This window comes from Alexandromys fortis, unplaced genomic scaffold, assembly GCF_014885135.2.
Source record: "Alexandromys fortis isolate MF-2015 unplaced genomic scaffold, M_Fortis_MF-2015_v1.1 scaffold_7, whole genome shotgun sequence".
NCBI classification, from domain to species: Eukaryota; Metazoa; Chordata; class Mammalia; order Rodentia; family Cricetidae; genus Alexandromys; species Alexandromys fortis.
Genome location: NW_026067920.1, coordinates 7,772,914 through 7,795,788, shown reverse-complemented (window position 1 = coordinate 7,795,788; position 22,875 = coordinate 7,772,914). Strand labels below are relative to the sequence as shown.

Sequence of the window (22,875 nt, the reverse complement as noted above, 5' to 3'; positions counted from 1 at the left end):
TACATGCATGTAGGTATGTGTATACACGTGTACATGTATGTGTACACATGTGGGCAAGCACATATATATACACACATGGAGGCTAGAACTTGATATTGGGTGTCTCCCTTACTCTCTCTCTACTTTTCTTTTAAGATTGTGTCTACCTCTGGTCCTAGAGCTTACTGATTCAGCTAGCCTGGCTGGCTCGTACCATGCCTTAGGGATCCTCCCTCCATCCCCCAGCACTGGGCTTAGGCATGTGCGACCACACACAGTTTTTACACGGGTGCTAAGAACTGAACTCGGGTCCCCAAGCTTGCACAGCAAGCACTTTCCAGACCGAGCCATCCACAGCCCTTCTGTTCATTTTTCCAGTTCTTTCTGTCTCTAGGCTAAATGTCCCAAACCGAATTGTTTGGAAAATGATTTGCAGCTGCAGGTGCACTGATCAGCAGCTCAGAGACAGCCTGTGTGCCAATAGAGCGTTTGTGAGCTTGTCCTCGGGGCGGCTGTGGCCATCACCTGCACTGTTTTGCCTGCTACTATGCTTGCTGGGAGCTTATTTTTTTGCTTGCCTGAGGTATGAGTGTGTTTACGGACAAAAGTTTAATCAAGGAGCTTGCAGTCCTGTGGGGCTTGTAGGACTTTTGGCAGATACAAATGGAAAGGGTCCTTGTCCTGGTGGGGCAGGAGCTGAAGTCAAGGGACAGACGGTGGTGGTCATCTGGAGAGTGGCTCTAGTCAGTATGTCTCCGAGGGTATGCCCGCACCGAAAGCGCTGTGGGGAACAGTGGGTGTCCCCATCATGGTCTTGACCTCTTTTCTCATATTCTCACTCCTCCCACTCCTCAACTGAACATTGGGAGCTCATCCCAGTGCTCTGCTGTGGATCTCTGCATCTGCTTCCATCAGTTGCTGAATGAAGGTTCTATGGTGACAGTTAAGATAGTCATCAATCTGACTACAGGGCAAGGCCAGTTCAGGCACCCTCTCCTCTATTGCTTAGGGTCTTAGCTGAGGTCATCCTTGTGGGTGCCTGGGTCCTGAGCTAATGGGAGCCCATCAACTCTGGTCTGACAGTGAGGGAACCAGCGTAGGACCAAACATGGCTTTCTGAATGTGGGTGACAGTTGTATGACTGGGAAAGACTGTGGGGCCACTGGCAGTGAGACCAGGATTTATCCCTACTGCATGTTCTGGCTTTTGGAACCCATTCCCTTGCTCAGCCTAGATATAGTGGGGAGGGCCTTGGTCCTGCTTCAAAGCAATGTGCTAGACTTTCTTGACTCCCCATGGGAAGCCTTACCCTCTCTGAGGATTGTGGGGGGGGTGTGGAGGGAGTGGGACGAAGGGAGGGAGTGGGAACTGGATTTGGCATGGTAAAATGAGAAGAGATAGTTGTTTTTTTTTTTTTTAAAAAAAATAAATTTTTAAATAAAAGAAGCTAGCTATGATGGCGCACACCTCTAATCCTAATGGTAAGAAGGATTAGGCAGTAGGATTAAAAATTTAAAGCCAGCCTGGGCTACATAGGGAGAATCTCCTCTAAAATCAAGAAATGAAGCTAAGCATGGTGACCCCTGTAATCATGGCGCCTGGGAGCTAGGCATGGTGACACACACCTGTAATCATGGCACCTGGGAGCTAGGCATGGTGACACACACCTGTAATCATGGCACCTGGGAGCTAGGCATGGTGGCACACACCTGTAATCATGACACCTGGAAGCTAGGCATGGTGGCACACACACCTGTAATCATGGCACCTGGTAGGTGAATACAGGAGGATCACAAATTCAAATTCTTGACCACACAGTGAGTGCTAGGTCAGTGTAGGCTCTATGAGACATCACCCCCCCACACACAAGGAGGAGGAGGAGGAGGAAGAGAAAGAAAAAGACAAACTGGTGCTGCTTTGGGTCCGTGTTTTGCAAAGATAATCAAGTAGCATTTTGCATTCTCACCTGGAACAGAAAGATAAAGGGCTGTGAAGGGTTTGTCCCCTGCTGGATGCTAGCCTTCCTGCCAGGTGGACATGCAAACAGTCCCTGCTTGGATTTGGTCCCTGCTTGGGTTTGGTCATGAACTGAAGAACAGAGGGAGGACCATGAGTAAGTCACTTCATCCCTCTGCCTTGGTTTCCCCAGTAGAAAAGCAGGGAGGGGTCTTTTCACCCATCCACTTGGCTGTTCCTGGGACCAGAGGAAGATGCCTGATTGCCCACCTGTTAGAACCATATGGTCCCAGTTTGCAATGGTAAAACCAAAACAAGACATATGTGGGGTGCTTAGGATGTGCAGGAATGGATGCGTGTGCGTGTGTGTGTGTGTGTGTGTGTGTATGTGTGAGCACTCACTAAACACAAGTTAACTGCCATTACTGCCTCTTTTAGAGCAATGCACTGGGCACTTCACGCTGGAATCCACTCTCTTCAGGAACTTCCATCTGTGCCACTGTCTTGGACTGCAAACCCCCACTCCTGTATCCTGCAGGAGGCTCTTACCCCCCCGCCCCGCGCCCCCATACCTGAGCAAGTTGCAGGTCCCTGGGACTCTTAAGGAAGTTGCCTGAGCAAAAAAATCCCATGTGCACACAGCAGAGCCAGGCAGCCTCCCTGCTGGGGGCTGGCCAGAGAGACCCGTCTGGTTTGGATTGCCGGCGCCTCTCATTCCCTGCCTCAACCCACAGCCCATGTCCAAACAGCCAGGCTGGTGCCTTATTTGGGTCTTGTCTCCCCCCAGGATGACACTTCATGGCCTTAAAAGGCAGGCACAGGGGGCTGAGGAGGGCAGTTAGCGCTGTCGGCTGGAGAGCCCTCCAGCTGCGCCTTCCGCCTTGGCTTGGCCAGTCTGTTCCTCCAGCTGTGTGGAAACCCAGGCCCAAGAAACCAGACCAGCCAGGCTGGATAATCCTCCAGGGTGTGGAGCGGGTAGACTCCTGGAATGGGCAGCCAGCCTCTCCCTGGCTTTCATTTAAAACATACCACTTCTTGTCTTACTAAGTGGGGTATGGAGAGCAAGCATAGCAACCGTGCAATCATTTATTGAGCACCTACTGTGTACCTGAGCCCTGTATATGAACGGTAGACCCTTTGCACGCGTCACTCTCTCCTGGCCTTGCTGAATAAGAAGAGAGGCCTCGCTGCTGAGTTCTACAGATGGGAGCAAAGAGCAGATCAGAGACGGCAGATCACTCAGGAACTGGGAGCTGGGCTTGTCTGTTAGCTCTACCCTCTCAGCTCTGTCATATACTGGGTCCCTGGGGAATCCTTCAGCTTATGTGTGGCCCTCACAGAGGGCCAGCCCCTCTCACCAGCCATCCACCTTGTTAGGTCCTGCCTCCTTATTGTCGTGTGACCCAGGGAAGTTACCCAGCTCCCTGTGCTTCTCTGTGTGTGAAGGGGAGCAGAGATCGTTGCTGGAGCAACAACCGCATGATGTGCCTTCTAATGGAGCAAGGCTAGCTCAGGTCAGCAAACTCTTAACCCACTGTCCCTCCATTGCAGGCTCCCCTGGCTTCCTGGAGCCTACGTGGTCAGGCAGCAGCATGCGACGGATGGCAGTGCGGCCCACAGCGTTCTCAGGTGGGTCTGGGGCAGCCTTGTGGGGACTTCTGGGGTGGAGGAGACCAGGGTGGACCCAGGGGAGTGTGGTGATTGTCCCTGGAAGTCTACTGGGTCCAGCAGTAGAGGATCAAGGGTAACACTACTTTACCTCATCCCCCAGACAGAGAGCCTTGAGGCAGATGGTGTTCCTAGAGGGGAGTCTGAATTGGGCCAGCTACCCTGAGTCTTGTTACCCTGGGCTTTTGTAGTTATGCCCAACTCATCAGTTTCCTCTCTGTACTGGGGAGCCTGAGGCTTCAGCCAGATGCTTCCAAGCTTCATAGCTGCCCACAATTCCCAGAAGACCTTGTTCAGTCTACTCCCCTGAGCAGGACATGGAGGATCAAGTGGTACCTTGCCCTGTCCAAGGTGCCATAGCCAGGAGTGGGCAGCACCGGGCCTGGCTGCTCTGAGCTGTGTGGGTTACTGTATTGGACACTCACTGCACCTTGTCACAAACTCAGGTGCCTCCTGTTTGGCATTTGTGTAACACACGGGGCCACGGTGAAGACCAGAGTAGCCAGTTTGTACAGGCTTCATTTCAAAAAACCAATGGACAGAGAAGTTGGAGTATGGTTCTGTGACAGCCAGACAGTGCTACCTGTGAGGCCAGTAGCATCCGACTGTGGTCTGTTGATCCCCAGAGCTGGTAGCCCAGGTCCCACCCTACCCAGTAGGAAACAACAGGATTTCCTGCCTGTGGCTTTGGAGTTGGACATTTGGATGCTGAGACCACCAGACTGGGCCCCAGAGCCTGTGCTGGGAGATTTGTTCCATTCTGAAGGCTTCTCGAATAGAAAGAACCCCGAGGGGTGTAGTCCACCTGGGCCTACAGTGACTCTGCAGCCCAGCCCTACACTGCTTCCCTGTAGATTAGGGTTGTTAGGTACCTGTCTCCCCTAAGGGCAAGGCCCCTAAGGGGACCTAGACCTCTAGCCTTAGCCCAGCCTTCCCCTCCCCACAGGTTGTCTCAACTGCAGCAAAGTTTCTGAGTTGACCGAGAGACTGAAGGTGCTGGAGGCCAAGGTGGGTGAGCAGCCCCCCTCTTGCCCTGGGCCTTGGAGACCTTGGCCTTCCCCACTCCTTCCTGTACTCCCCTGCCCATCCGCTGAGCTTCCACCCTCGGGCAGACTGCTTTCCAGAAGTCATGGCCCTGTCCTGCCTGATGTCCCTCCAGTTCTTTGCCCTCTCCTCCTCGGTTGCCCTCGCCATGAAGCTACTGCCCGGTGTTATAGCCTGGCATAGCATCCCTCCGGGAGGCCCAGTTCCAGGCAGATAAACCAGGGCACGTCCCCAAGCACAAGGAGAGCCCCTCCTGCCTCTCACCTTTGTCCTTTATCCTGCCCCTCCACACCATATACATAAATGAAAATGCCCATTACATATCTCAAGTTAGCTCAAGAAGGGTTTTCAGGTTACAAAATGAAGACAGTAAACACAGGGTCAGGAAAACTCAGGAGTCTAGAATTCGTGCCAGAAAACTGTTTGCAGAGACTGCCTGAGTCCCAGAGAGAAAACCGGCCGCTTCTGAGACAGGAGCTTACCCTGCAGCCCTGGCTGGCCTGGAACTCACTGAATAGACCAGGCTGCCCTTCTATTAGAGACCCACCTATCTTTTTAAATCATGTGTTTGTTTATTGTGTGTATGTGGGGTTGTCTCCATCCAACCTGTGGGTCCATCAAGTCAGTGGCAGGACTTTACTGAGTCGCTTTGCCAGGCCTTTGGGGGTCATTTTCTTTAAGCCCCCACAGGGTATTGCTGTGTGGTGCAGGTTGGTCTTGAACTATAGATCCTACTGTCTCTACCTCCTTAGTAACTGGGGTTACAGCCGTAAGCTGCCACCTTTTTAGAGAACTATTTTATTTATTTGTGTTTAGTGGGCATGTCAGAGTGCTGTTTGTGCGTGTGTGTGTGTGGAGGGCAAAGGACAATTTGGGGGTGCTGTTTTCTTCTACTGTGTGGGTCCTGGGAATTGAACTTAGGTTATTAGGGTTGGCTGTAGGAACTTTTCCCAGCTGAACCATCTCACTGCTCCTAAGCTACCAATTTTTTTTAATTTATTTATTTTTTTATTTCATGTATATTGGTATTCTGCCTGCATGTCTATGCGAGGGCGTTGGATCTTCTGAAACAGGAGTTACAGATAGGTATGAGCTGCCATGTGGGTGCTGGGAATTGAACCTGGGTCCTCTGGAAGAGCAGCCAGTGCTCTTAACCACTGATCCATTTCTCCAGCCCTTTCCTTGGTTTTTCAAGACAGGGTTTCTCTGTGTAACCCTGACTGTCCTGGAACTCACTCTGTAGACCAGGCTGGCCTTGAACTCACAGAGCTCTGCCTGCCTCTGCCTCGTGAGTGCTGGGATTAAAGGTGTGCACTCCCACTGCCCGGCAGCTACCACGTTTTAATCATCTTTTTCTTCCAGGGTTTCTGGATGTTCATGGATACACGCTGTTTTTTCTCTGTTATGGCCCTCCTCTGGGAACTTGTCCTGATCAGATGTGGAGAAGTTTAGTAAAGTGTTAGCTGTCACAGGGAAATCTGGAAGCCATATCACAGCAGGAGGAGCAGTTACATAACTGCAAACCACCCGCTGTGAGGACAGACCACCGCCAGTGGTCATCTCTTCTTTTCCTGACCAAGGGACAGGAGCTTGGCATATCTGCAGAATCTTCTTTGTCCTAAGCCCTAATGTGGGTGTGGGGGCGGGGTCAGACCCTCCCAGTTTCCCCTGCAAAATCTCAATGGTACAGCACTTGCTTGGCATGCGGGAGGCAGTATGCCAGTCTTCAGCATGCACACGCGCGTGCGCGCACACACACATGCACACAGCTCCTCCCAACCCCCTGTGGAACTTTAACAGAAGCAGCATACTTTTATGGCCAGCAGATCCCATGATCACAGAGCTCAACGTGGGTGGCAAGAAGCAGGACAGAATGACTGTTCCCTGGGGCATATTATGAAGTGTGACACTTCTGATGACATTCTGGACCCCTGTGAGCCCAAGGTCTCCACTGACAGCTGGATTCTGCTGGCTCCTTGGGCCTCCTGACCCCCACGGCCAAGGCTGGACTGTCCCTTGTGAGTTCCTTAGCCCACCCCATCTCTGCCTTCTTCCACAGGTAGCTGTTCTGAGTGTCACAGAGCGGACGGTGTCCTCAATCCCAGCTACCCCTAAGGACTCTGCCCTGATTTGGGGTTCCCCAGCTGCCCAGGGCAGCCCTGGAGATGGAGACCTGCAGGGTAAGGAGTAAAGCAGGGTATATACCCCCATGTGATAGTTTAGGTGGAGGAAATGCCCCTCTGGTCCTCAGGGCACTGGTTTTCCCAGCTCTCCAGTGGTCATGACTGGGAGCCCTTGGGGATTCCTGACCGCTGGAGTCTGGGAAGCAAACAGTCCCAGTTAAGGGAGGGGGACCTGGGATCTTCCCTCCCAGGCCCAACAGGGAGGCTGACCCCTGCCTAACTGCTCAGCCCAAGGTTTACTAGGATCTGTGGGAATGGGAGGGGGGTGCATATCTACCTCAAGATAGTAGGATCTGTCTGAGGGATCAGGATGGGGTCGGCTCAAATGCAACCACAGAGCTGCTTCATGGTCTTTTCTCTTCAGACAGAGTTGATCCTTGGGAGCTGCCTGGGCCCAAGGGAGACACTGACAATCAGGACCCAGTGAGGATGAGAGGCCCACCAGGTGAGTGCCCTTGGGGCTGCCTCCCAAGCTTCTTTTTGTATTGTATTGGTTGGTTGGTTGGTTGGTTGGTTGGTTGGAGATTTTGGGTTTTTTGTTGTTGTTGTTGTTGTTGTTTGTTGTTGTTTTTGTGGTTTAGGACAGGGTCTCATTATGCCCTTTGGCTGGCCTGGAGCTTGCTATGTAGACCAGGCTGTACTTGAACTCAGAAATCCACCTTTCTTGGCTTCCCAAGTGGTAGGATTAAAGGCATGTGCCCCCACGGCTGACTCTCTTCAACTTACGTAGGCATCCCTCCTGCCGGGGGACTAGAGGATGCCTTCATTGGCATCGTCAAAGTGGACAGGCCTGGTCCTCTTTTTTTATGTTTTATTTATTCATTCATTAGCTAATGGGCATATAATTTCTAGTTTTGACTGCTCTACATAATACTACTATGAGCATTGAGGATACATTTTTCTTGTGAACAACAAAAATTGTTCTGTTCTCCTGGGTATACCCAGCACTGGAATTGCAGTGTCCTCTGGAAACTTTCAGTCAGGCCCGGTCCTCTTCCCTGGCCCCTGCTCACCAGCCCTGCAGTGGGGGCATCGTTAACGTGAACAGACCCGGTCCTCTTCCCTGGCCCCTGCTCAGCAGCCCTGCAGTGGTACCTGTTCGTTCCTGGGCTGTGAAACTGTCTTGGTCCACTTGACTCATGTACTCTGCTCAGCAGACCCTGAACTGGGCACTGGGTGGAACTGGCCCAGTCTTTGCCTCCAGGATGGGGGATAGCTAGACAGATGAGAAACGAAACGACAGTGCCGGCCCCTTTGACCAGGGTTCTTTGGAGGACACTGGGAGGTCTGGAAGCCCTCCAGGAGGGAGCCCAGGACAGCCTGACTGAGACAGAGGGTGTGATGCTGTGTTCGTTCGTCCCTGTAACAGATGAACAACAAGGGCAGACCCCACTACCCCCGACGTCTTTATCCCGCCTCCCATATGCCCATCCATTCCTGTTCTTAACTGTAGGTCCACAGGGACCCCCAGGGCGCCCTGGCCAGACAGGAGCTGCAGGCATCCCTGGAGAGATAGGCCCTCCAGGACCTCCTGGACCTCCTGGGCCCCCAGGCCCCCCAGCCCCTGTTGGACCACCCCATGCCCATATCTCCCTGAATGGTAAGTCCCCCTGGGGTCCCGGGGGGTTGAAGTGGGGTAACCGAATCTGAAGCAGCCATAACCCTGGTGCCTGTGGCCATCCATCCTGTGTCACCTGCATGCTGGACTTGCCCAGTTGTCACCCTGCTTAGCAGGTACTGCCAATCTCTGTTCACCAAGGAAGGACACTGAGGCCAGGGAGGAATTGCATGCCATGTTCACACACTGGGGAGATGAGGAGTGGTTTCAGACCCACCTGCTCAGAACCTGGCATTAGGCCCTCCCCATGCCTCAGAGCTGGCTGCAGTTCAGCCTCTCAAAGTGCCGGGCAGCTCCAGGCCTAACTCAAGATTCAAACTCTGAGCTCCCAATGTCACAGCCCTGGGCCTGTTGCACAGGGTGGCTCCAGCCCCTCCCCAACTGAATACCAGCATGGATCCCAGGCATCTCCTGCAGGTAGCCTGGCCTGACCTACCCGCATGCTGCCAGAGGTTGGAGCAAGGGAGTGCACTGTGGCAATTTCAACCCCATCTGCTGCTGCTGCTTTTTCTTTTCCTTCTTCTTCTTCTTCTTCTTCTTCTTCTTCTTCTTCTTCTTCTTCTTCTTCTTCTTCTTCTTCTTCTTCTTCTTCTTCTTCTTCTTCTTCCTCCTCCTCTTCCTCCTCCTCCTCCTTCCTGGAACTTACTCTGTAGACCAGGATGGCCTAGAACTCACAGAGATCCCCCCCCCCCCGAGTGCTGGGATTAAAGGCGTGTGCCCACACCACCCAGCTCCATCTTTGGCAAATGACTGGGTACCATTCCTTATTCGTTCTCTCACTTCATCATTCTCATCTCACCTTCTTTGTCTTTGCTCCTAGCCTCAGTGTCCTTGTTTCTTTCATGTGTAGGCAACAATGCCAGGCTTCTGGGACCCCATGATCCTCAATGCACAGAAGCCTGAAACACAGTAGACAGTTGGCAAAAGGCAGCTTCCACTCTCTCTCTTTCATTCAGCATGTAACTGTACAGGGCCAGCAAAGGAGAGAGGCATTCTTTATACTTATTATGTATACAATATTCCATCTGCATGTATGCCTGCAGGCCAGAAGAGGACACCAGACCTCATTACAGATGGTTGTGAGCCACCATGTGATTGCCGAGAATTGAACTCAGGACCTTTGGAAGAGCAGGCAATGTTCTTAACCACTGAGCCATCTCTTCAGCCCAGAGAGAGGCATTCTTAATGTCGCTAACCAGACTGTGGTAGGATTAGAACCCAGGCTCCCTTCCTCTCTGTACCTGGCAGCAGGTACTGGTGGCCCTGTCTGTGCTGCAGGCTGTCCTGTAGGGCAGTCAGAGCCAATGTGGCAGAAGGGACAGGCGATGGCTGATGGCCTACTCCCCCAGCTCCGCTCACTTGCTGTCTTTCCCCCTCCAGGAGATCCATTACTGTCTAACACCTTCACTGAGACTGGCAGCCACTGGCCCCAAGGACCCACTGGACCCCCAGGCCCTCCAGGCCCCCCAGGGCCCATGGGTAAGTTGAATCCAGGCTGGGGTAAGGGTAGGGGTTGGTAGAAAGGAGCAGGGCTGTGGCTTTTGGGAAACTCCTTAGCCTTGTGGTCCATTCTGTTCCTGAAGACATCCTGCTTTATTCAGGTCCTCCTGGACTTCCTGGCCCCACGGGTGCCCCTGGGAGTCCTGGACACATGGTAAGTCTTTATCCAGGTTCTATCATCCATGCGTAACTCCATTCTCCCGTCTGTTCATCCAGCCGTTCAGTGCATACTTTGATATGCAAAGTGCTTGCCATAAATCTTCTTAACTCAGTTCACCCAACAAGAAGCACTATTATCCCTGGAGGCGGAGGGGGATTCTTCAGGCTGCAGCCGGCTCATGGGGTGGGGATGTCTGACCTGCCTGCTGTGTACTGGGCCTGCTATGAGGCCCGGGCCAAGCTGGGGCTTCCCTTCCCATTTCCTCTGTCCCCATCTCCTGTCTCCCCTGTCCTATATACCTACCCTAGCACAAGACTGAGGCCCTGTCTTATTGTTCAGGGAACCCCGGGTTCTTCTGGACCCAAAGGACCCTCTGGCCACCCAGGAGAGAAAGGCGAGAGAGTGAGTACACCAGTGACCTCAGTGGGGGAATCTGGGGAGGCTGTGGGGTCCTAGGTGATAGCTGCCATCAGCTAACTTAATTCTGTTCCCCCTCTTATATAGGGGCTGCCTGGGGAACCTGGCCCCCAAGGGTTAATGGGGTTGCCGGTAAGTGATGCGCTCTTCCCCTACCCATCCCTCCAGAATCCCATCTTCCCAGGCTCCTGAACCTGGAGCACCTGACTCTCCTGTGTGATTCAGAGCTCCTTCTATCAGTTGCTGCCCATTGCTGGGACCCATCTTCTGCCCTTTTCAATCTGTCTGTCTGTGGCTCTATATCCATTTCTTTCTCTGCATGACTTTTTGGCCCTGTATTTCTTTCTCTCTCTTCTCTTCTCTTTTCTTTCCTTTTTTTTTTTTCTCTNTTTTTTTTTGCTTTTTGTGTCTGTTTTTTTTTTTTTTTTTTTTTTGTAACAGCTCTAGCTGTCATAGAACTTGCTTTGTAGACCAGGCTAGCCTCAAACTCAGAGGTCCACCTACCTCTGCCTCCTGAGTATTGGGATTAAAGGCGTGTGCCACCACTGCCTGGCTAATATTTCTCTTTCCTTTTCCATCTCTGAATGTAGATTTGTCTATTTCTCTCCTTAATGTAGCCAATTTTTGCTTCATGTGTTTTGAATCTTTGTCGTTAAGCAGATACATGTTTAGGATTTCAGCGCTGCCTTTGCCTTTGTGGAATTGATACTTACATCTCCAGAACACAAACCTTCAGTTCTGTTCTGTTGTCCGTTAGAGTCACCACACCAATGCTGTAATACTTGCTGTCTCTGCATGTTGGTGCCAATGTATTCAAAGTACATCTCTTGTAGATAACATGAGTCTTGCAGTTTCCAGAGTCTGCCATTTAGGTCACCATCTACAGCTGGTATCTGTTTACCTGCTCTTTTCTTCTGCTCTGCTCCTCTCCTCGTCTTCTTTTGCAGTTAGTCACTGCTCTGCTTCTGAGCCGCGGACTCACTTGCCTCCCTCAGGAGAGAGTACTTGGGGGTTGTTGCTCCCACTGATAGGCTGTAGCGAGCCCTGTTTCTGTTGGTTTGATCACAGCTGCTAAGAACAACACTGTCCTTCCTTCACCATGTTTTACGTGAATTACATAATGCCTCAGTATTACACCAACTGTGAGTGTGTGTCCCACACGGGTGTAGGTGCTCTAAGTGTGCGCGGTCCTAGTCGCATCCTCCTCCTGTGCTGTCACGGCTCTGTGCTCTTCTACATTCGTTATAAGCCCCACAACAGTTTTTTGAGAGTGCCGAGGATTGACCCCAGGGCATCGAGCAGCTTCGTTAGCGGGTATCTTTGAAGCCACATACATCCTCACGCCCATGTCATTGTCATCATTGCTTTAAAGTCAGTTAGCATTAAAAAATAAAAATAAGATAGCCGGGCGTGATGGCACACACCTTTAATCCCAGCACTCAGGAGGCAGAGGAAGAAGCAGGTGGGTCTCTGTGAGTTCGAGGCCAGCCTGGTCTACAGAGCGAGTTCCAGGACAAGGCTACACAGAGAACTCTTGTCTTGAAAAAAAAAAAAGACACAAATTTAAACACTGCACATTCTGCAGCTATGGTTTGAAAAATTATGGTTTGAAAATATTACAGAAAAAAAACCCTCAAAATCCTGAACCCATATTGACCATGTACAGATATTTAAAATTATTATTCATTTTTTCTGGTTACTGGAGATCAAATTCAGAGCCGTGCACATGCTATGCAAGCAACCTTATCACTGAGCTACATCCCGAGCCATCTTTTTTATTAAGATTTATATTTATCTTTGTGTATATGTGTGTGAGTGTTTACCACTGCTGGTGGTGGGGTCCTTGTGGGCCAGAAGAGGGTGTCCTGTGTCCTGGAGATGGAGGTGGTCTGAGCCACCCAACATGGGTACAGAGACATGAACCTGGGTCCTCTGGAAGAGTAGCAAGTGCTCTTAGCCACCGAACCATCTCTCCAGCCCCTACTCTACCCCCATTTTGAGACAGGGTCTGACTAAATTGCTCATGCAAGCCAAGGTTGAAGAGCTTGCGATCTTACTGCCTCAGCACTTTGAGTAGCCGGGATTCCTCACCAGGCTCAGTCATACTAGTTCTTAAGCCGTACAGTGGCAAGCGTACGGCTGATGATACAGTATACAATACATTGGTATAAAGAATCTAGAGGCAGATGAACTCTTCTCTCCACCTGCAGGTGGCATACAAGACTAAGCCTTTCACTGAGGGATTTGGTACCCACAGGAGAATGAGTTCCATGTGAATGCAGAGGGATGGCTGTAGTCTTTTCGGTTTTCTGATGCTGTTTCATTTCGAATGCTGTACCTTTCTGTGGATCCAGAGTTCTGTCTGTCCTAGTTAGCTTCCTGTTGCTGTGATACATGTCATAACCAGAGCAGCCTGGAGGAGAGAGAAGGTTCGTTTGGCTTACAGGTTACCGTCCGTCATTGAGGGAAGCCGGGGTGCAAGCTGAAGACAGGAGCTAGAGCAGAGGGCATGACGGAATATGACCTACTGGCTTGGTTACACTGGGACGTGCTCAAGCCAGCTTTCTTATATAACCCAGAGCACTTGCTCAGGGGTGGCACTGCCTGCGGTGGACTGGGCCCTGTTTGCCGTCAGAATGCCCCACAGACATGCCAATCTGATGCATGCACTGTTCCCACGCTGAAGATGAAAACCAAACCATATACCACTGATAGCATTTCCTGTTAGCCTAAAGAACATCCTTTAGCTTTTCTAAACTTAGCTAAAACTATTTTTAGGGGATGGGTGTGTTGCTCAGTGTTAGAGCTCTTGTCTGGCTCTGAGTTCAAACCATTGCAATAACTAACTAACTAACTAATTAATTAATTGATAATAAATGAGAAAGCTAGGCGTGCTGGCACATACGTATATTCCCAATGCATGGGAGGCTGAGGCCAAACGTTCAAGAGAACAGCTTGGTCTATATAGTAAGTTCCAGGCCAGCCAAGGCTACAAACCCTGTCTTAGAAAAACAAGTAGGAGCCAGCGGTGGTGGCGCACGCCTTTAATCCCAGCACTCGGGAGGCAGAGGCAGGCGGATCTCTGTGAGTTCGAGGCCAGCCTGGTCTAGAAGAGCTAGTTTCAGGACAGGAACCAAAAAGCTACGGAGAAACCCTGTCTCAAAAATAAAATAAAATAAAACAAGTAGGTGGGGCTGGAGAGTTGGCTCAGAGGTTAAGAGTATTGACTGTTCTTCCAGAGGACCTGAGTTCAATTCCCAGCCCCCACATGACAGCTCACAACTGTCTGTAACTCCAGTTCCAAGGGACCTGACACCCTCACACAGACACCAATACATAAAAAATATCTTTAAAAAACAGTTAGAAAAGCAAACAAGCCTGGGGTTGGGGTATGCGGGAGACAGAAGCAGACAAATCTTTGTGAGTTAAAAGCCAGACTGGTCTACCAGGACAGGCCCCAAAGCTACAGAGAAACCCTGTCTCAAAAAAACAAAAAAAGAGAAAAAAAGCAAACAGGGACTGGAGAGATGGCTCAATGGTTACGAGCACTGGCTGCTTTTCCAAAGGACCCAGGTTCAATTCCCAGCACCGACATGGCAGCTCACAACTGTCTATAACTCCAGTTCCAGGCCTTCTGGTGCCCTCACACAGATACACATGCAGGCAAAACACCAAAGAACATAAAATAAAAATAAAAGTAAGAATAAGCAAACAAACCAACAAAAAACCGAGACTGGGGAGATGGCTCAGTGGTTAGGAGCACCTGCTGTTTGCTGTCGGTCTTACATAGGCTCTGGACTTGGTTCCCAGGGTCACTTGGTGGCTCACAACCATGCAGTGCCAACTCCTGGGCTCCATGGGCCCTGCATGGGCATGGTGCGCATACATACATGCAGGGAAAACATTCATCAACAAGAATTTTAAAAACCACCGGGCAGTGGTGGCGCATACCTTTAATCCCAGCAGTCAGGAGGTAGAGACAGAGGCAGACAAATCTCTGTGAGTTCAAGGCCAACCTGGGCTACAGAGGGAGTTCCAGGACAGGCTCCAAAGCCACAGAGAAATCTTGTCTCAAAAAAAAAAATCAATCAAAAGTAAGATACTTTACAGGGTCTCTCTATATCTGGCTGTCCTGGAACTCATTATGTAGACAAGGCTGTCTTTGAACTCGTAGACATGTAGACATCCACCTACTTTTCCCTCCGGAGTGCTGAGATTAAAGGCATGCACCACTATGCCCGGTTAAGGTACTCTTTATTGTTTTATTGTAAAAGACATTTTTGCTGGATATAAAATTATCATCTTGTACCATTTTAAAGGTAATGATTGCTCTATGACCTTCTTGCTTATATAGTTTCTCACAATAAATTAGTTGTCACTATTCTTCTCACTCTCTTCCTCCCCCACCCTCTGTGTGTGTGTGTGTGTGTGTGTGACCCTTTGGCTTTAACATTTCTCTTTAGCCTTAGTTTTCAGTAGATATGGCAGTGATGTGGCTAGGTGTGGTAGGGTGTGGTATTCTTGTGTCTCACCTGCTCTGGGTTCCTTAAGATTCCTGGATCTGTGCAGTTTTGTCTTTGCTCACCATTTCTTCTGGTCGTCTGTAAACAGGTGTAGTAACAATGTACATGGGGATTGTATGGGGCTCTCTGTACCTTCATGGACAGCAGAGCCACAAGCCACAGGAGGCAAAAAGGCAACTCCGTGCAGCAGTAGCCGGTGCTGGTTCACATCCTGGGAGTTGCTTATTTTGGGTGTATTGAAACACTGCACAGCCTGGTGAAAACTATTCTGGGGGTGGCGAACTCAATCCCATGTCCACAGCAAAGCTTACAAAGGAAGCTAAATACACACGTGACTACATAGAAACACTTTGTGAGGGGCTGGAGAGATGGCTCAGTGGTTAAGAGCATTGCCTGCTCTTCCGGGGGTCCTGAGTTCAATTCCCAGCAACCACATGGTGTCTCACAACCATCTGTAGAGAGGTCTGGCGCCCTCTTCTGGCCTTCAGGCATACAGACAGAATATTGTATACTAAATAAATAAATAAATATTAAAAAAAAAAAAAAGAAACCCTTTGTGAAGTACACGTGACACCTTCCGTAAAGTAGGTTCTGTAGATTGACTGAAAACACAAGTCTATGAAAGCGGACCTGGAAAAGAGTCTGGTGCCAGAAGGTCTCAGCCACACAGATTTCACAGAGGTCACCAGGCTAGACAGCAGGTCTGCTCCGGCCCTCTGGGTGGGAAATGGCTTTTACACTCCTTCCCTTGAAAGAACAACTCTGAGCTAACATTCCAGGTTCCCCTACTGCACATCTGTGAGCACAAAGGCCTCTGTGCCTCCTACAGGATTTGGGAGTTAATTAATAAAATTAACACAAATGTTATATAGCCTTAGGTTCGGTGGAAAGTGCAAAGAGCTCTAACCCCACACATACAGTCACACCCTCTCCGCTGTTGACAGCCCCTCTATGACACTGGACCGACCTGCACTAACAAGGATCTTGTTCTTTCTTAGATTTGTTCATTCTGAGGCTTTGAAAGCTGTAACAGGCATAACATCCATGTACTACCTTTCAGTACAATAAAGTTTTATTGCTCTAGAAACTCTCTGTGCATTGTCTGTCCATCCTTCCTTCCTACCTGACTACTGACCGCCTCTGGTCTTTTTACTCTCTCCATAGTTTTGCCTCTTCTAGACTGTCCTGTCGTTAGACTCTTCTAGTACGTAGCCTTTTCCTGTGGCTTCTTTCACTTAATAATATTGGATTTCAATCTTCTCATGTTTTTCTGTGACTTCTCAGTGTTGAATAACACTGAGAAATTTGTTCATCCATTTGCATACTGAAGGATGCTGTGGTTGTCTCCAAAGTTTGGAAATTATGAACAATGCTGTATAGGCAGGGTTTTGTGGAGGCACAAAGTTTTCAGCTCATTTTGGTAAAAGACCAATGACCATAATTGCTGGACCACAGAGATTAGTTTTTAACAAATTGCCAGGGTTACACTTGGGATGCAGCTCAGTTGGTAGAATGCTTGCCCAGCAGACACAAGGCTCTCAGGTTCCATTTCTAGCACCACATGAATTAGGCATGGTCGTGCACACCTGCAATCCCTGCATTCAGGAGTTGGGGGCAGGAGGATCAGAAGTTTAAGATCATCCCCGGCTTCAGATTTCAAGGCCAGCATGGAATACACAAAACCCTGCCAAAAAAATCAGAGAAACTGCCAATGTGTCTTTCAGGGTAGCTGTGCTGTAGTGCCTTCTGTTAAGTTGTTGTTCTGCGGCTGTGAGGAGACACTGGGACAGAGACAACTTAAAAGACATTTTAATTTTTAATCTTGTGTGTGTGTGTGTGTGTGTGTGTGTGTGCATATGATGGAGGCCAGAGGTCAATATCAGGCGCCTTCTGTTACTTCCCATTTCATTCGTTCATTCATTCATTTGTTCGGTTTTGAGACAAAGTCTCTCATTGAACCTGAGCTCACCTAATGGGCAAACCTCAGGACCTTCCTGTCCCTGCGCTCCAGTTCTAGGAGCAGGTACAAGCCACATGCTCAGCCTGCCATGTGGTGCTGGAAGTCTAAACTCAGCAAGCACTTTATTGGATCCTTTTTTAAAAAAAATTAGATTTCCTTATTTTATTTTATTTTGTGTGTATGAGTGATTTTCCTGCATTTCTATGTATATGCACCACCCTGGTTCCTGTGGAGGTCAGGAGAGGTCACTGGGTCCACAGGAATTGGAGTTACAGATGGCGGTGAGCCACCACATGGGTGCTGGGAACCCAGCCTCAGAGTCCTCTAGAAGAGCAACAAGTGATCTTAGCTGAGCTAACTCTCCAGCCCCATCTGGCCTCTTAAGATTTATTTTTATTATGTCTTTCTATTTAATGTGAGTATCTGTTTGACTGTTTAGTCTGTGAGATTTGTTGAGTTTTTGTTTTGTTTTTTTTGAGACAGGGTTTCTCTGTGTGCCCTGGCTGTCTAGGAACTTACTCTGTACACCAGTCTGGCCTTGAACTTAGAGATCTGTCTGCCTCGACCTCCCAAGTGCTGGGATTAAAGGTGTGCGCCACCATTGCCTGGCAATAAACGTTTTTGGGTTTGTTTTTTTATAGCACCCAGGACCACCAGACTGGCACTGCCCATAGGAGAAGATGTGGTTCCTCCCACACCAATCACTAGTTAAGGATATGCCTACAGGTCGATCCGATGGGATCATTTTCTCAGCTGAGGTTCACTCTTCCCAAGTACCTGTAGCCTGTGTCAAGTTGACATAAAAACCAGCCAGCACATATACCACTGATGTATTAAGGGGTAGTTGATAGTGTTGGGCTGATGTCTGCTGTATTTGTTACTATTTTCTACTTGGTCGCCTATTGCTATTTTACTCTTACATATTCTTCTACCGTGTGTGTGTGTGTGTGTGTGTGTGTGTGTGTGTGTGTGTGTGTACCTCGCCTTGTACACACCTGGCTTTGCACCTCGGCACTGGCAATCCACACTCAGCTTGCATGCTGGTGTAGCAGACACCTCACCGACTGAGCTGTCCCCGCAGCCCCACCTCTGCCTCTTCATCCTTTGCCACGGTTCTGCTTTTATTTGCATTAGATTATGCCGAATTTATCCCCGTCCCTTAAGTGTTGTTTCTTCAGTTTCTTGGGACATTTTTCTTCTGGGAAACCTTCCATCTTGCTGAGGAACCATGCCTTCGTCTTCAGTGGGATCGTCTGTCTCCGTGTGGCAGGGGAGTTAATGTATTGGCGGGGGCTGGGAGGAGCTCATGTATGGCTAGTCACCATGAGCCAGTTGTTGGTACACTGTTCGCCTAGATGTGTTCACTGATCTTTCAGTTCAGCGTGACTGCCTTTTTAAAAGCATATATAACTAAAATTTAACACTTTTTAAAGCTAGTGTCCTGGTGTCCAGCCCCACTGTTTGTCCTGGGCTCATCCAACATTGTGTAATACCCCTGGAATGGCCCACGCTACTTCTGTAAGGTGACATCTTCCAGATGCCTGGAAAACATTGGGTTATGTATACCCCTGGGGGCCTGGGCAGCCTCACAGTGTCCTTAAGATGAACATAAAGATTGGAACCTCTTGATTTGCGTGGCTTTGTGGAGATTCTAGGTTGAGAGAGTAGGGAACCATTTTCATGGGTCACCTAAGGCCACTGCAGAGGGAGGAAGCCCTTTATGCATGCAAAGCAAGCCTCTACTGCACCCCATCATACCCCTTTGTGCTTTAAACTGAGGGCTTTATATGCCTGGGGGCTTGTTTGGTTTTGGTTTAGAGAAAGAATCTCTCGTCCTGGCTGGCTGCCTGTAACTTGCTATTTGGACCAGGTTGACCCCCCAAACCCATAGAGATCCACCTGCCTCTGCCTCCTTGTTCCGCCACCCCATACACTATATGACTTTAGTCAGTAAGTTATATTTTTTGAGACAGTTTAGTTCATCACAGGCTGGTCTTGAACTCACTATGTAGCTGAGTCTATTATTAGTCAGAGTGCTGTAGAGTAACAGAATTTATAGAATGAATACATATGGAGAGATCTCGATGAGTGCTGTAGAGATGGCTCAGAGGTTAAGAGCACTGGCTGCTCTTCCAGAGGACCTGAGTTCAATTCCCAGCAACCATATGGCGACTCACAACCATGTGTAATGAGATCTGGCGCCCTCTTTTGGCCTGCAGGCATAATGCAGGCAGAATACTGTATACATAATAAATAAATCTTTATTTTTTTTTTAAAAAAGATCTGGATTAATAGTAGATTTTCCCACTGCAAATGATTTAATTAAGCAAAACTCCCTCACAGGTGTGCCCAGCCAGTCTGGGGTTTGAGCTAATTTCAGCTGCAGTCAAGTTGACAACCAACGCAGCCACCACACTGAGGAAGACCTTGAACTCCTACTATTCCTGTCTCTGTCTCCTGAGTCCCAGGGTTGCAGATGTGTGCTACCGCGTCCCTCGGCAGCAGTCGGTTTTAAAGTAATTCCAACATTTCTGCCATCTGTGACTCTATTCTGATGCGTGTTCAGTGTCTTCGAACTGTTCCAGTGTGCCTTGTCTCTGTGTTGAGCAGTGGCCATGATGCTCTGAGTTAAAGACACTGCGGTAAAGCTGGCCACGGCGCCGTACTCCTGTGACCCCGGCAGAGCATCAATGGTTTCATGCCAGCCTGGGCTACAGACAAACACACACACATACACACAGACAAGTAGACAAACCAGAAACTGGCAGACAGGTTTTAATAATGCAGTGGTTGTTGGGGGAAGCTGGAGTTTTTGTTGTGGTTTGCGATGTCTGTTCTGTCTTTAAGGTATTGGGCAGGGGGCTCTCTGACATGCCCTCAGTTGGGCCTTACCCTGTGTTCTGGGAACTAGAAGGACTTGGAAATGAATATCCCCTTTCCCAGGCAGCTCAGACTTTCATGAAACTCTAGAGATTAGTTCCAAGAGGAATAGTTTCTCCGCGGCTAGAGAGATGACCCTGTGGTTAAGATCACTGGCTGCTCTTCCAGAGGACCCAGGTTCTATGGCAGCTCACAACCATCTATAACTCAAGGATCCAGCTCCCTCTCTGGTCTCTTTGGGCACCAGGCACGCATTTGGCTCACAGACCTGCCTGTAGGCAGAACACCCATACACATAAAATGAATAATTTTTAAAAGTAGGTTTTCCTGTCAGGCGTGGTGGCACACTCCTTTAATCCGGCACTCGGGAGGCAGAGGCAGGCGGATCTCTGTGAGTTCGAGGCCAGCCTGGTCTACAAGAGCTAGTTCTGGGACAGGAACCAAAGCTACAGAGAAACCCTGTCTCAAAAAACAAACAACAACAAAAAAGTGTATTTTGCTTTGTTTTGAAATCAAATTTGAAGGAAAACAATGTGTCGAGGGGAAATGGGAAATGTTCTTGGCCCACTGTCTTCTTTGCCTGGAACGGCAGTTACACACGGTGATGGCCTGGGGCCCAGACTGCATTCTTGCAGAGCACATACCCGTCAGGAGGTCACCCCGGCCCAGTGTTTAAAAGCATGCTTTTTTCCCTTGCGCTTCAGTTTAAGTCAGCTTTTCTTCAAAATTGGTTAATTTTTTGTACAATCTTTCGTTAGTTCTATCTAATGAATTTTAAATATTTTAATCACATTTTATTTATTTTGTACGTGTGTGCACACAGGAATGCCATGGCACAAGTGGAGATCAGAGGACAGCTTGAAATAGTTGATTCTCTCCTCTCATTCTGGGGGTTCAGAGGGTTGAACTCAGATGTTCATGGTTAGCAGCAGTAGCTTCACCTGCTAAACCGTCTCACTGGCCCCACGTCTAATGAGACTTTATTTTCAGGATTTCCTTTTTTGGTTATTTGTTTTTGTTTTTGTTACGAGACGGGGTTTCTTTGTGTATCCTTGGAGCCTGTCCTGGAACTCACTCTGTAGACCAGGCTGCCTTGAACTCACAGAGATCCACCTGCCTCTGTCTCCCTAGTGCTGGGATTAAAGGTGTGTGGCACCACTGCCCGACACCCTTTGATTTTTTATAAACAATTTATGTCTCTTCACATTCTCCATCTTGTCACATAGTATATCAATCCTAGTTGATCTCTTGTTTTGTTTGTTTTTGTATTATTTTTCTCTTGAGACAGGATCTCTATTGTAGCTTAGATAGGTCTGGAATTCACTGTCTAACTCAGGCTGGCTTTGAACTCCTACCAAGCAATCCTTGTGCCTTAGCCTCCTAAAAGCTGGGATTACAGGCATGTACTACCATGTCTAGCCCAACTGATTCTTTTTTTTTTTTAAGATTTATTTATTTATTATGTATACAACATTCCTTCCATGTATGCTTGCATGCCAGAAGAGGGCACCAGATCTCATTATAGATGGCTGTGAGGGGGCTGGAGAGATGGCTCAGTGGTTAAGAGCATTGCCTGCACTTCCAAAGGTCTTGAGTTCAATTCCCAGCTCACAACCATCTGTAATGAGGTCTGGTGCCCTCTTCTGGCCTTCAGGCATACACACAGACAGAATATTGTATACATAATATATATATTAAATATATATATATATATTACAAAAAAAAAGAGAGAAAGAGAGATGGTTGTGAGCAACCATGTGGTTGCTGGGAATTGAACTCTGATGGGGAAACTCTGTCAACCAATCACATCTAATTAAGGGTGTGGCAACCTGGACCCCAGGGAGAAAAAACGGGGAGGACTCAGGTGTGCTTGCTCTCTCTGCGCTGTGCCCGCTGGACAGATAGGACATCGGACCTCCCACTCTTGTAGGGTGAGTTTCCCCTTTTTAACCATTAAAATATAACTGTTATTCTTGAGCTGGCCTTGTTATTTATCGTACCGACCTAATTCGCAACAGAACCCAGGACCTCTGGAAGAGCAGTCAGTGCTCTTAACCTCTGAGCCATCTCTCCAGTCCCCCCAAATGATTCTTTTAAAAGATTTTTTTAGGGAACTGAAGAGCTTGCTCAGTGGTTAAGTGTGCATAACTGCTCTTTCTAAGGACCCAAGTTCTAGTCCCTGCACCTCTGTCAGGTGGCTCACAACTGCCTGCAACTCCAGCTCCAGGGGACCCAGCACCCTCTTCTGGCCTCTGTTGGTGTACCACTCATGAGCACATATCTCTTTAAAAGTTTTGGTTGGGTGGTGGTGGTGCCCGCCTTTAATGCCAGCACTTGGGAGCTAGAGGCAGACGGATCTCTAGGACAGGCTCCAAAGCTATGGAGAAACCCTGTCTTGGAAAACAAAATAAATCTTTAAAAAATTTTTTAATTTATTTATTTTCTTTACTATTGTTATGTGTGTGTTTGATGGTGGGAGCACGTACGGAAAACAGGCCAGGTTTCAGGAGGCATCTCTCTCCCTCCCCTGTGGATTCCAGGAATTGAACCACTAGGCTCTCTGGTGCTCAGGTTTGCAGAATTATCCAGATATCTATCATAGATTTTTATTATTTTTTTTAAATTTCATTTTATATGTATGAGTGTTTGCCTGCATGTATGCCTGTGCACCGCATGTGTCCCTGGTGCCTGCAGAGGTCAGCAGAGGGTGTTGGATCCCCTGGGACTAGAGTTACAGATGGTTGTGCTCCACCTTGTGAGTGCTGGGAATCAAACCCAGGTCCTGTGCGAGAGCAGCCAGTGCTCTCAAGCTCTGAGCCGGCTCTCCAGCCCGTTGTGGATATAGTAAATACCTTGTCTTCTGCTGACAACACCAGTCAGCTATGGATCTGATTCTGTTGACTGATTTCTCTCTCTCTCTCTCTCTCTCTCTCTCTCTCTCTCTCTCTTTTTTTTTTTTTTTTTTTTTTTTTTTTTTTTTTTTGTTT

At 48.8% G+C, this 22,875-nt stretch overlaps 1 protein-coding gene across 5 annotated transcripts in view; it reads left to right on the top strand.

The window, feature by feature from the left end:
* The window catches only part of Emid1 (EMI domain containing 1), a 47,863-nt gene that overhangs the window by 13,615 nt on the left and 11,373 nt on the right, over positions 1-22,875 (top strand). For all 5 annotated transcript variants that reach the window (XR_007591479.1, XM_050141390.1, XM_050141393.1 and 2 more), the window contains exons 4-12: positions 3,487-3,564; positions 4,550-4,611; positions 6,707-6,827; positions 7,195-7,275; positions 8,284-8,430; positions 9,829-9,927; positions 10,050-10,102; positions 10,448-10,510; positions 10,613-10,657. Coding sequence is in view for 4 of the 5 variants with exons in the window: in XM_050141390.1 (XP_049997347.1) it covers positions 3,487-3,564; positions 4,550-4,611; positions 6,707-6,827; positions 7,195-7,275; positions 8,284-8,430; positions 9,829-9,927; positions 10,050-10,102; positions 10,448-10,510; positions 10,613-10,657 (749 nt within the window). In the remaining variant the exon portion in view is untranslated. The remainder of the gene's footprint in view (positions 1-3,486; positions 3,565-4,549; positions 4,612-6,706; positions 6,828-7,194; positions 7,276-8,283; positions 8,431-9,828; positions 9,928-10,049; positions 10,103-10,447; positions 10,511-10,612; positions 10,658-22,875) is intronic.